The sequence below is a fragment of the Cottoperca gobio genome, chromosome 23 (assembly GCF_900634415.1).
Source record: "Cottoperca gobio chromosome 23, fCotGob3.1, whole genome shotgun sequence".
Classification (NCBI taxonomy): domain Eukaryota; kingdom Metazoa; phylum Chordata; class Actinopteri; order Perciformes; family Bovichtidae; genus Cottoperca; species Cottoperca gobio.
The window spans coordinates 4248405-4262001 of NC_041377.1; the positions used below are offsets into that span (position 1 = coordinate 4248405).

The 13597-nt window shown below is 40.9% G+C and overlaps 1 protein-coding gene across 3 annotated transcripts in view; it reads right to left on the bottom strand.

Moving 5' to 3' along the window:
- Positions 1-13597, bottom strand: part of cacna2d1a (calcium channel, voltage-dependent, alpha 2/delta subunit 1a) — an 88377-nt gene that overhangs the window by 13072 nt on the left and 61708 nt on the right. Inside the window, exons 20-34 of one of the 3 annotated variants that reach the window (XM_029461490.1) lie at positions 13440-13511; positions 13261-13322; positions 12538-12614; positions 10762-10770; positions 9192-9200; positions 8729-8789; positions 8456-8562; positions 6767-6851; positions 6471-6533; positions 5477-5592; positions 5303-5374; positions 4629-4696; positions 4490-4528; positions 4334-4405; positions 690-842 (exon numbers count right to left, since the gene is read on the bottom strand). In XM_029461490.1, coding sequence (XP_029317350.1) covers positions 690-842; positions 4334-4405; positions 4490-4528; positions 4629-4696; positions 5303-5374; positions 5477-5592; positions 6471-6533; positions 6767-6851; positions 8456-8562; positions 8729-8789; positions 9192-9200; positions 10762-10770; positions 12538-12614; positions 13261-13322; positions 13440-13511 — 1065 coding nt within the window. The remainder of the gene's footprint in view (positions 1-689; positions 843-4333; positions 4406-4489; positions 4529-4628; positions 4697-5302; positions 5375-5476; positions 5593-6470; positions 6534-6766; positions 6852-8455; positions 8563-8728; positions 8790-9191; positions 9201-10761; positions 10771-12537; positions 12615-13260; positions 13323-13439; positions 13512-13597) is intronic. The other 2 variants (XM_029461491.1, XM_029461492.1) reach the window with 2 other exon arrangements.

Here is a 13597-nt window from a genome sequence, read left to right on the forward strand (position 1 = left end):
TCGAGGCATCGCCGGCTGTCGACGGCGCCTTTGATCAGAAAATAACTGCACCTTTCATCTCACCTGGATCACTTGAGCGTGCTGTAAACATTTGTGGTGCAAGTCGGGGAAACTACATGGTTTCAATTGTCAATTTTCGCATCTGTAAATAAATACTTTAGGTATCAGCTTAGAGCCTCTATCCAACACTCCCTGTAGTGGCATTTCAGCATCAAAGAGAAATTCATCAGGACCACTGACATGTGTGCACGCACTTTGCATCATTTCACTGGAAGTATACGTTTTGTGAGTGATGAAAAACAGTGCCTCTTTCTACATCACTTGGTGTGTTGGCCAAGCATGCTAGACCACCTAATCCTGTTACTGCAAACTCCCACTCTAACGCTTTCACCATACCCTCTGCTTCCCTTCTCATCTGCTCCATCCAGATTTATGGCTCCCTGGTGAGAGACCGTTTGTGTGTGTGTGTGTGTGTGTGTGTGTGTGTTGGACTTCCATTTGGAAGTGTGTGAGCAAGCAGGCAAGGCTACGAATGGCTGCATTTGTACTTGCAGTGGAAAACTGAGTAAATGTAAATGTGTGGCTATCAAAATGTGTGAACATGTAAGTGTGGGTGTGCACATGTGGGTGGTTCTTTGTGCGAGTGCGGAATGGTCGTGTGTGAGCGGTCTCTGGCTTATGTAACTCACCACGTAGACGGATCGCAGGCCTGCATCCGTCTTGCCCTTTTTCACGGGGTCACAGAGCGACTGGTAGTCGAAGGTCTTCTTAAAGGTGAACAGAGATGAGTTGACCAGGTTCACCATGAGGATCGGGTCGATACCACCAAAGAAGCGCCCGATCTAAGGACAGGAAGAGGAAAACTTAGCATGGATCAGGCAAACATCGAAGAAATAGATGAAAATGATTAAATAACACATCATACTGTACACATTCCTGCCTTTCTGTCTTGGAGCCCAGGGATGGCTTGTAGCGCCCTTTTCTCCCACTTCATTCTCTCTCTACAGTGTTGTAAGTCGATTATACACAAATCTGTTTAAGAATATGATCCATGGGCCTAAAAAATAAGATCTTTATTATGGCCACCAGCTGGGGGAAGCTTCATATTTTCTGTACCGACACGAGAGTGGTATCGAACTTCTCATCCAACTCTCATCTGAAAAACTCTGAGCTAGAATAAAGTAAGAACATACTGTATCTCTTATTCCTTTAGGCCATTTTGAAAAATGTGTTGAAAGTTGTTACAAAAGTAAAACATCTAGAAGATGCACGATGAGCGTCACTGTTAATGCGTCTGCTCTAAAAGTGACTACTTATCTCGTTTATTCAGTCACTCATAACACTGCAAGAGTTTGCAAGCAAAGGACGTGTGTGTGTGTGTGTGTGAGTGTGTTTATGTGGGTGCATGTCGGTGGTGGCGGGTGGGGGCCCGGCAGAAAAGGTTGGGCTGGGTTGCGAACCACTGGCCTAATTTCATAGCGGAAATTGTTTCAGTAATAAAAGGTCAGGGAAGTGTTTGAACCCTCCTTATGAGCACCTTTAAAATGCTGAGGTTACCGACTGAGGTTTCCCTCAATATTTTTCCTTTACAGAGCACTTAAACACTTTTATACAGTCAACCTAGGACTGTTAAATGTATGCGAAACACATGCACAAAAACAATTAAGAATGTGTATACATGTTCACAGGGAATTTACACACACACAAACTCAGTAAATCACCCTCAAACCAGGATGATGGACTTCAGTATAATCTGATTAACACAATCCACCGGGCAGCCATAAATTTCTGCTAAGAGGAAGTAGTTTGTCTCGGCAGGTGTGACATGACCGTGTGCATGGGAGTGTTTAAGTACTCGTGTATCCAGCGGGGAGTATCTCCAGTTAGTAGTACTCATCTAAGTGTGTGTGTGTGCTGAAAGACATACATGTGTGCGTGTGTGTGTGTGCATGAGGAAATGCAAACTATCCCTTTCCTTCCACTTTGTTAGGTCACCATTCACAAGCCGTCCTACACATATCCATTCCTCTTTAGTCTCACGGCCAAAGGATATATAAATCTTCCAATCTATAAGGTAAAGGGAGCCTTCTCTCCTTTCCCTGTGCAGTAAAACAAATAATGAATTAACAGTCAGAGCCCTGTTGGCTGCAGACTCCCCGAGGGTTTCGGAGAAAGAAAAAGGAAGGAGGGACATAAAGAGGGAGAGCAAGCGAGAAGCTTACAGAGAGAGAAACTTTGCTCCTGTAGGAAATATGATTGAGGGCACATAGCCTTCTCCAAACAAGGCCTCAGGTCCCTGGGTTTTAGTGCTGCTGCCAAACTTCAGAGGGCCCCTGATTTATCCAGCGCACACCCAGGCCTGATTAGGAAGGAGCCGAGGACGCATGAAAAAACATTTACTCAGACGACAGCAGGGACCCGCTATTAGCATTTAGCATAGGGTAACAGGGACACATGTGTACGCTTACATATGTATGTTTGTATATGTGTTTGTGTGTGTTAAGATGGGTCAAATTGAGTTTGAGAGGCTTCATTAGTTAATTTTTTATTTGGGTTATTAAGGGCAAATTGATGAGGAGAATGAAGTTGACGAGAGGTTTGGCGGATCCCAGTTAAATATTACTTGGGGACAAGCTGAGCTCGTCATACAGAACAAAAAGTATTTTGAGCGTGAGAGCTCATTGTTAATGGTTACAAAAATAAAGATTTCAATTTAGGGTCAAGAAAGTGTTGACCTAGAGTTTTTGTTGTTTTGTTGAAAGACACAGTAGATAACGCAACAATACTTACTAGCTTATACACCTGTAGCCTGAATGACATACACCTTACCTCAATCTCCAAGTACAGTATTGCCAAAGAGACCCCACCAACAAACTGATACTTGAAATGCTTAATTTGGTGTTTAACAAAGAATAATTTCAGATTTGACGACAGCTACCTCCTACAGACTAGGGAAGCTGCTAACGGCTGCTCCAACATATACTGCACATCCCGAGTGGTGTCACACCGGGAGGTGGAGGTAATCTACAGAATAGACAATAATCTATTCAGCACACTGCATACTGTGGAACAGGTTTTTACATGAAGTCTTGTACAATGGAAGAACTCAAAATGTTTCAGACATATGTCATTTTTTAAATTCCCATTGGAATATAACATCAAGACTTTCTGGACCACATCAGGATGTAAGCATTCACACCTTGATCTACAGGAAGCCCATGGAACGCAATACCCTCCTCCACTATAACAGCAACTACCCAAACCACTGGAAACAAAACATCCTCAAGATCGGAGTTGCTCAAGTCTAAAACCATATCTGAAAACAAAAACCAAAAAGACTCAAACTGTTCATAAATTGCAACACAACATCAGTAATCTATTTGCTTGCCGAACAGCATGTGTTGGACAAAACAAAGAGCACTCAAACAAAGGGAACATGGAATATGGCATTGCCAAGCACTATCATTACGCCAACTATGATACATACAAACAAATTAAATAAGGAATTCAACCACAGGCTTTATTACACACCTATTATATTCATTAACCATTTCTTTTAATTTTGCTTAAAGATGCTGTTTTGACAGAAACGAGTATTGATTATTTGACAATTACCTCTCGTCTACCCCGTAAGGTGAGAGTCTGGAAGATTTTTTTTTACAGAGAACTACACGACACGGTAACGTGATATGTTGCCGCAAAAGGGCTTTCTCATTCGTATTTATACCATTTCAAGCCCTTGCAGCCTCTCACACTCAAGCATTTACCGGGTGACGTCAGTTAAGTCCCTGAGGGGTTCAGGGCTTAAGGCCTTAGGTGAGATGTTGGGATCGGACCATATGATGTATATCACAGAACTTGTAACTTCACTAACAGCTGTGGAATTGTATTCTTTGCCATTTCACCTGTTGAAAGTCATCGTCATATTGTCAAAGAAGATGTATATGGGAACTCAAGCAGTTCATTATTATTTCACTTTTTAAATCACCTGCCAACTCCTGTATACAAAAGACATGACTTGCATTTCTCTTCATGCTCTGAAGAAGGCCGCTTCATCTACTAGTCTACTTTGTCCTAAAGGTCTGTGTGTGCGCCATCGTTTTATGGATTATTGGTAAGAAAGAACACCCATGAAAAATGGATTAATGAATAACCAACATTTATACCATTATTACAAAATAGATACATGTGTTCCTATTAATTACTTATACCTGACCTATAAAGCATGGATGAATGATTATCAAATTACTGATAAAGCCATTCATAACAAGTATTTACCTGAATAAAGTTTGGCCTTTAGCTTTGTGAGTGTGAGTAAAATGCAGACACCCACCTGATCAATATGTTCATCTCGATTGGACATCACCAGGAAGCCCCCGTCATCAAGAATGACACAGTCTACATACTGGAATAACATAGAGATTAAACCAATGTCATATCCATAAATAATAGCTCGAAGCTAAATGTAAATATAAATCAAAGCTCTTACCACATCGTTTCGCTGACAGCCACAGATCTCATCATTGCACTAAAACATACAGCAGAGCAGTTAAGGTTATAAAAAGTCATAATGTGGAAGAAGTGTTGTGGGATGTGCGAAGCGTCATAAAAAGATAGAATCCACTCACATTGACCTTCTGTGTGGTGTTGATGAAGCTCACCATCCAGGCACTAATGTCCAACTTCACACCGACCACTGGGATCAAACACAAAAGCCAGACATCCTAGATCAGGGGTGCACAAACGTTTTCACTCAAATTGAAACTTTATGGTTGTCCACGGGCCAAAAGCAAACGCCTGTTGTATTGCATTGTATTTTTAAAATATAATGTTTCGAATTTGTTGCTCTACAAACATCTGGCAGGCCAACTTTGGACCGCGGGCCCCACTTTGGGAAGCCCTGTCCTAGATCATGTCGAACCTCTGTGTCAACTTTACTCTCTGAACTTCAAAAATGCAAACTTGGCCAAGAATCACAGGAGAAGAGACAACTTGATGTGTGGTTTGTGTGCGAGTGTGTGTGTGTGTTTGTGTGTCTATGTCAGACGGAGAGGGAGAAAGGGACAAATGAGGAGTAGCTGTCTGTAAATAATATCTACGTGTGTGTGTGTGTGTATCAGAAGATACAAAAGGCATGAATAGGGTTAAGGCCATAGAGTTGCAAATGTAGGTGTTGTAAATAAAACACATACTTGTAAGTGTCAATGTGTTCATATGTTGGTGGCAGAGAGAAAACCTGAGAAATTAGTATTAATGTGTAAATAAATGTATAATTTGTGCGAGTGTGTGTGTGTGTCCTTACCAGCTGGTTTGAGTGTGATACCATCAATATCAAGGTTTACTGCTTTGCTCACCAGGACTGAGTCGTCACTTGCTGCAAGAACAAAAAATAATGGAACGCCGTATATATGTGCACACACATTTAGATACAGGAAAACACACTAACACACACACATTTATGGTGGCTTTTACTCACTGTTCTCTTTAGAGAGGTAGGGTGTTGGAGTGAAGATGTACAGATCATTCTCCAAACTTCTCTTGTAGAAACTTGACTCGTACGTCTCCGCTTCTTCACCCCAGTCAAACCCAGCACTGTCAAACACATTTATACGAAGCAAAACACAAACGCATACAAACAACGCCATTATCAAACCTCTCCTCAAAAGAAAACACCACGTCTTGTAGTCCGACTTACTTATTAACTCAAATGCTTATAAATGAATGAGCCATATTAGTTTAGGCTTCCACATTAATCCCAATAGTCCAGATTAATCTGTGCATTGCCTTCAACACCACAGACCATGAAATTATTGAAACTCAATTGGCATCAGTAGTTATACATTGTAGTAGTTCAAGTTATCTTTACATCAAAGAATACAGTGAGTGGTTTTCAATAACAGCAGCTTTGACTGTCATTATCTTTCCTCTGAGGTACCTCAGAGACATGTGTCAGGCCCCTTCACACTTTCCTTTTATTAAGCTTCTAGTTGTCAATAACCTTTGAGAATATGATGGTGAAATACATTTTTAGAAAGATGATACCATTACTTTCCTCCCTGTCTCTCGAAAAGACCATTCTCAATTCTCTGATTTTGAATTTGCAGGTAATCCAGTTTACTATACCACTGGTCAGTGTACTGGACTGTCAATGAGAAGAGGGATGCAAGTACTAAAATTAAGCCTTCAATTCACCAGTTAATCTACATTCCAACCCCTCACATATGTTCATAAAGTTTGGGTGATAACTGGCCTGCTTTGCTTAGGTTGCTACCACCATGATAGACTTGAACAAGTGGCAATGGGTGGAGGGATGAATGTTCAAAATGTTATTAATAGAATAGAAACGATTCATGGGAATGATGCAGCTTTCTTAGCGGATGACATTTTTATTCATTATCATATAATCCTTAACATATTATCATTCCCATGCTTCTAAATCAACCCTTCTTTCCCATGAGCTTGACAAGTACCTTTTGGGGTAAACCCGTGTGATCCCTCCATCGGTGGCAACAAATCTGGCCAAGACACCATGCCTGACAAGCAGAGAAGATAAAGCTATAAAAAATACAGTTACATACAGTATCTGGGATGTGCTTTATGCCTGCATGACATTTACTGGTGGTGCTGAAACACTTGAACCATCTGTATTCAATTTCCACTAGAACATTCAATACCAAATGCTGAGTAACAAACAATCGATGCCACATTTAAGTTTGTTTTGATGGATCGCGGCTAAAAGCATCGATGGTTAAGTGAGATCACTTACTGCAAATCGGTTCCTTTCCAATGCTTGATCAGAGACGATGTGATACCAGCATCCAGCAGCAATCGGTTCACCAGCTCCACATTACCTAAATGGCAGAACATCACTTGAGCTTGAACGTGTTAACTACTATTTTTGTGTATTCTGGCTGGTCAAATCAAATCAAAGTCAGACCTTGGAGGAACAGAACAGAACCACATTTCATCAACAGATGTGAATTTTGTCTTTTGAAAAGAAGGAAGGTCTGTGAAGAAAAGGTTCTATCTCAGACACAACACGCACACAATGTTATAGTGATACAGAAGGAATGAAATATGTATTTAAAGTCACAAGAACTATTGATAAATGTGCCTGATGCTGCCAAGGTGGAGTTGGTGGGTTGGTATCGGTGTAACAAATTATTTTTTTCGAGACATCCGACAAGACCACATCACAAACGTAACAGTCTGTAAAAGCAGTTTGCCCATTTTTTTGGCAGTGCCCGACACTTTGAACTCTCCGACGATCTGCTTCAGTCCATTAACATCGAGGTTTGCCGATATAACCCCCACCATCTCCTCAAACCTTTATGACACACCACACACATCAGAGAAAACAGCTGGTGTAACACTTTATTTCCCCCCCTACTCCACCTTCCCTCCTCGTGCAGTGGTTTTCATTAGGAATCCTTTATTGAAGGCAGCCCAGGAATTCCTAATGTACTTCAACTTCTTCGCCACTGCAGTGGCTTAACCAAGTAAAGTGTGTAACGATACTCAAGCCGCCAATAGTCCACATGGGCCATACTCTCTCTCCCTCTGAACTCCCTATGGACTCTATTAAACTAGCAGCTAATAATGGTGAAAGTAATATTTCAATTGGGTGAAAAGTTTTATTGGATTGATCCAATTGAGATGTCTGAACTAAGTTCTCAAACTGACATTGCCAAACCAAACTTAAAGGATATCTTTTATTAATATCTGGGGACCTTTTGTTTTACTCAATTGGTAAAAAAAAAAAAAAAAGTATGTGATGCATATCAATGAGTGTATACAAGAAAAGGCAAGGATGTTAATGCGTTGGTCAGATGTTTGGGAGAAGGTCCGCCGGCCCCTGATTCGTGTTTTATTGCTCCTCTCATGCTCCTGGCTTGACGTGTCCTGCTCTTTCTCACAAACACACAGTAATTGGATGAGGTCGAGCGGCTATAGGTGGGGTGTGGAAGGCATATTACTGGTGAATATTGTGTGTGTGCGAGCGCGTGTGTGTCACATCTAAGCCGACTTGCCTCACACATGTGCACTCAGGCGTGTGATGGTCAGACTTTTAGAGTTAGCATCAAATGGGTAACACGAACACAGGGGTTCCACATCACAAAGCTTTGCCTGGTCATGCACACCAAACCATCCAGCCAGACCTGTATTTCACTGGAAAGAGAGACCTCTGGGAATAGGTTTCAGTTGGCTCTCTTCCATTAAATGTTCAATGCACACCTTAATGCCAAGCCAGATGGTTGAGATTCATTCACATATACATACTATAGCAAACACTGCAAAGCTTAGCAGCTCTTTGAGATGCAAACAAGAGTCAGTAGTGAGAATGAGGTCTAAGTGTGCTGCAGAGTATAATAATATCCAGAATAAAAGATAAAAGCCATGGCACAAGGAGCATGATCCATATTTTAGAGAACATTTCTTCATGTTTGATACTCACACATGGGGTTGTTGGGAGTCTTTGTGTCAATGTAGTCGTTGAACTCAACAAGGAACTCGGTGTTGTTTTTGTACTTGTCAGGAGGCTTTAAGTCCTTGCAGTACACCCTGTGGGAAACAAAATAATTCATGTAAGCAAAAAAAACAAGTGAATCACAAGGTTGAAATTTGCCTCAATACTGAGTCATAGTCGTCATGATACAAGCAAGAAAATAAATCTTTATTTTTCAATTGTTCGGCAAATGTAATCCTGTGCAATAATGTGCAGTCTTACCTCGGTGCAATGAACGTGTAGCCATATTCATCAAACTTGTCCGCCATCAGGCTTTCAGAAACTGGTGAAAGGTATAAAGTATTATTAATATTCCTCCCACGCAGGTTAATATTAGACAGGCTAACGGCTCCATGGGGCGGAATGGAACAGCTGTTGAATATTTAACAGTGCATTGCCATATCCCTCTAATCAAGCAAGGTAGCTTTGTAAAGTGAGGGGTTGGTAATCACAAAAGAGGAAATAATTTACCAACATCACTTGTAAAACTGGACAAACTGAAGCAACAGTTGTGGACAGTTTTACACTGCACTGAAATGAGGCACTGTAAAGAATATAGTCTGGCACAAACGGCTGAAAATCAGGTATAAATAGGAAGGACAAGAATAGGCTTGGCCAGTCGTGCTGGACCGACAAGGCTCAAGAACAAGAGGAGATGGATGAAAGTAAAGGAAAAAATACTTGCCATCTTTCCCTGGAGTGGAAAAAAATCCCAGCCGAGAGAAAGTGAGCGAACGAGAGAATCGTCCCCAAGGGAGGTAAAGACGAGAGGGAAAAGAAAGGGGGGAAAAAAGACAGGGTAAAACCACAGGGGTCAAAGGTGACACAATATTTTATTCACAGAGTGAGTCCTGAATAGAAATATTGGATTCCGAACAAAAGGTTTTAGGCTTTTGGATGTAAATGGAGACAGTACTGATGGAGAACACAAAGAGAGGCTTAAAATGTGGTCAGACGTTTTTTAAAGTTATAATGTGTTTTTAGCATTAGTATTAGCATTCGTTTGGTGATACAGTAAATCTGTGGAGTTACTGCACTTCAGTGATGTATTTGCATTACAATACTGCACATAGGAGCAATATAAACCACAGCTCATAACCTTAACGTCCCTTTGACGTTCTCCAAAGCATGTTGTGTGTCGACAGTTGATTATACTGTACAGGAACATTTCTCATGACGAAACGGGCTACTCCTTGTCCTCTCTGGTGGTCATGATTGGAAAATAATTGCACCCATGTGTTTTTTCTTTGATATTCGGTCACCGCTTTATAATCCAACAAAGTATCTAGTAATGATGGATAGCAGGGAGACTCGTGGAGTGACGACTGCTTATATTGTCCGCTCTCTCGCACGCCTTTTTTTTTTACGCTGATGACATACCTGCCATGTTTGTGAACATTTTGTGAATAACTGAATCAGTGCAGTATCTAAGACATGCAGCTACAAAAAAAATGTATTACATTTATTTTATCACGAATCAATTTCACGTACAGAAACCTGCATTTGCTTAACAAATGCATGAGATAGAGATGCGGAAAATGGGATATGATATGTTTTCGAGACATTTATATTCACACTTTGAAAAAAATCTGGCTTCATTTTCGGTTAAACCACAAAGCTCAAACATGTCCAACACAAGACAAAACTGATGACAGAGCACACAGAATGATGAACAGAAGAGACTTAGCGCAGTGCGTTAACAGGGGGCCTGTCTTTCATCAGGACTTATTTATCAAGGTGATAAAACTCAAAGTGAGTCAATAAGAGAAAACTAAAGAAAACAACGAAAAGCACCGACTCATGTTTTGGGTGCAGACTCACAGCTTTCGCTTTTATGGCTTCACCTTTAAATAACGCACACATCCTGTTCTCTGTTCTTCCTGCTACAGTGGGTTAGTGCCAAAACCACATCTGAGGGCCATTGGAACAGGTGGGGGTTAAATACATACATACATGCGCACACAGACGTACACACACACACACACACACACCATCTGCGGCACGCTGTGTGGGCGCACGTTGCATGCGAAGCGCTGCTTCTGAGAGCAAACGCCAGCTTGATTCAATGTAACAGAATTGTTGTTATTAATCAGAAGCTACTAAATGAAGACAAAACGGAAAACTAAAGTCTTATGTGTTCGCGAGTCCACATACTTTATGACAAACCAATTACTAGTGAAGTTACATTCAAAGTCTGCTGGAAGTGTGAGAATAAAAAAGGGTTATGAGGTAAAGCACAGGAGGCGAATACTTGCCCAAAAACGCTGCAGGGGGGGGGTGAGGGGGGAGGGGTCCAACACAGCAGGAATGGTCAAGAGTTGAGGAGAGCAGGAGAACAGGAGGAGGATAAAGAGACCAGGGGAGGAAAGAGGTCATTGGAAAAGAGAGTAGTAAAAGGAAAGAAGCCAACAGGGCTACACCCAATATTTTATTCAAATACACATTGAATAAGAATATTGTATACAAAAGTACAAAACACTTAGAGTTTAAATAAGTAACCGGGGAAAGATGTAAGGAGTGTTTATGGTAATTCGGGGAAAGATGTATTTTGTGTTGTATGTGTGGTTATGTGTATTAAGGACGTCGTGGGGACATGACTCTGTGAAGTGACATTAGGAGGACTTGGGGACAAAAACTCTCTTTTCTAAATGATCCATTTAGGGTTAAGACTCGGTTTCAGATTATATGCAAGTCAATGCAACGTCCTCTACAATAACAATGACCTCTGGGTGCATAGTGCCTTCCTATTAAAAAAAGGACGCCATCAATGGGATTGTACAGGTTACATATTTTCCCGTACAATTTAAGCGGCCATTGTGTACGAGTGTGAAAATCAACTTGCAGAAGCTTGCATTATATTGTCAAAGATCTCTCTTATTTGGGGAGTTCACAGATAAGTCAAGATCTCAGGGTCAGCTGCAAAACGGCAAACAGTACAGAGCTAAACATGAGCAAAATCATATCGTGTTTTTTGTGTTAAAAGGTTACTCATGCATTCAGCTCCGATGCCAACAAACACTTCTCAGACATTGGAACAAGCTTAAAAGTAGCACCAATGAGAGTTTTCAAACTGGTCCCTGCTCACAACTGCACTTAATGAAAGTCGGCTAGAAAAAAGAAAGGCGATGACATGTCCGCTGTGATGGATTACCGATGTCAAGCAAGCTTCAAGTCTCTGCCAGTTGATTTTCACAGCTTTCTGGAATAAAGAGTCGGCAATTGCTGACAAAATGTGGGAAATTACACTTATGATGTACGATATACTTTGGGAGTCAGTTGGTAAGAATGTGAAGTTTTATTTTATTTGTTTAACATACTAAACCACTTGTGTGATTGTCGAGGCTGATGATGATTACATAGCCACCAAAACGTTCTTTAAAAAGGTCACCAGTAAACACAGAAAACATACGGACAGAGGGACAGACTCTAACCATCTTAACGGCAGTGAATACACACGCTCACATACACGCTATAAAACTGTGCTTTGAGTAACACTATGAGTCAATGACAACTTTTACTAGTGGGAACAGACAGGGCTTAAAAAGAGACATGAGACGACAACGCCACACATATGTAACCTCTGATGCACTGTATGTATGGTGTGCAATATAACACACACACACACACACACACACACACACAGGGTGAGGTACTGTAAATGAATTGATGAGTGCTATATGTGTGAAAGGGGACACTGGAGCCACACTCGTCCCGCTGTCTGGCAACAAAAACTTTGAACAGCACCACAACTGAGGGTGTGTGTTGCCATAGCGACACAAGAGGCGAAGGCATGCAGGGTTAGTGTAGCTGTGTGTGGTTGTGTGTGTGTAAGTGTGCATTGGGTCACTATAAGTGATGGATAGGAACCATAAGCTGAGGCACCAGCGTTTTTCTGCCTTACATGGAGAGCAATAATGTCGCCGGAGAGCATTAGCAGTCATTTTCCAACGAGCATCAATGGAAGGTAAATGTTACAGAGTGGGAAAACTAAGAATGGCACAAGCAATTGAACTGATTTAGATGGCACTTACATTTTGCCTGGGTGATCGTGTCGGCAATGTTGGCCCGGAGGTAATGCATACTGTTTTCAGGAAGGACCAGGGCCAGGCTGAGGAGAGGACACACACACACACACACACACACACACAAATATAACAGCAGTATATAGTTTCACAAGGAACCTTTCTCGTCACATATAGTATCATTTAAGATTCTGTTCTGCAACTTTTTTTTTTTTTTTTTCTTCAGTTTTTGCAATATACTTTAAATCAATAATTTGTGTTTGATTGCATTGTTGAATCAAGTAAGCATTTCATTTTCGGAGACATTAAATGCATTGCACACAATCTTGCTCAACCAACCGATTCACATGCAAACACGTACAATACAAACATTGCACGTTTCCCTCTTTGTTTTGAGAAGAAAATTCTCATTGCAAATCTGTCAGTAAGTCCTGCAAAGTATTTTTTAGCAGGAGGCTGAATCTTTCAAATAGAACACATCGGTCATAAACACTGGTCCCTCGTGGCTTCACTGATCCCTCTAACGTGTGCCTGGATTTTGTCCTGAACTTCAGACCACAGTCCAGCTCCAACTCCGAAGAGAACAAAAATGGTTTTATGCAATTATGACTAACATTTTGCAAACTGTGTCTGGAGTTCCTCTATTTCTGGACTGGAGTTTGGTAAAAAAAAAAAAAAATACTTAACACATGCAATGGATGTATTGCTTCACACATAACATACAATATTTACCTGTAATCTGTCCCCTTCACTGGTGCAAAGGTGTACGTCCTCTGACTTGTGTCAATGTAGCGCTTTGAGGGCAACAGTTTGGTCAGTGCAAGTTACATTTTCGAAGCAAATGTGTTTAGAACGATCATAGACTCTCATATATAATAACATATAATAATATCCCTATAATATCAAATTACCTCATCTTGGGATTTCACCAACGTAGATAATGTGTAATTCCCTTTCAGGCCGTCGATCATTCTTTTTCTTATCTGTTGACCAAGTTATCAAACATAAATGAATTAACCAATTTAAAAAAGGAAAATAAAAATGCAGAAATGACAGTGCTATTATTTCT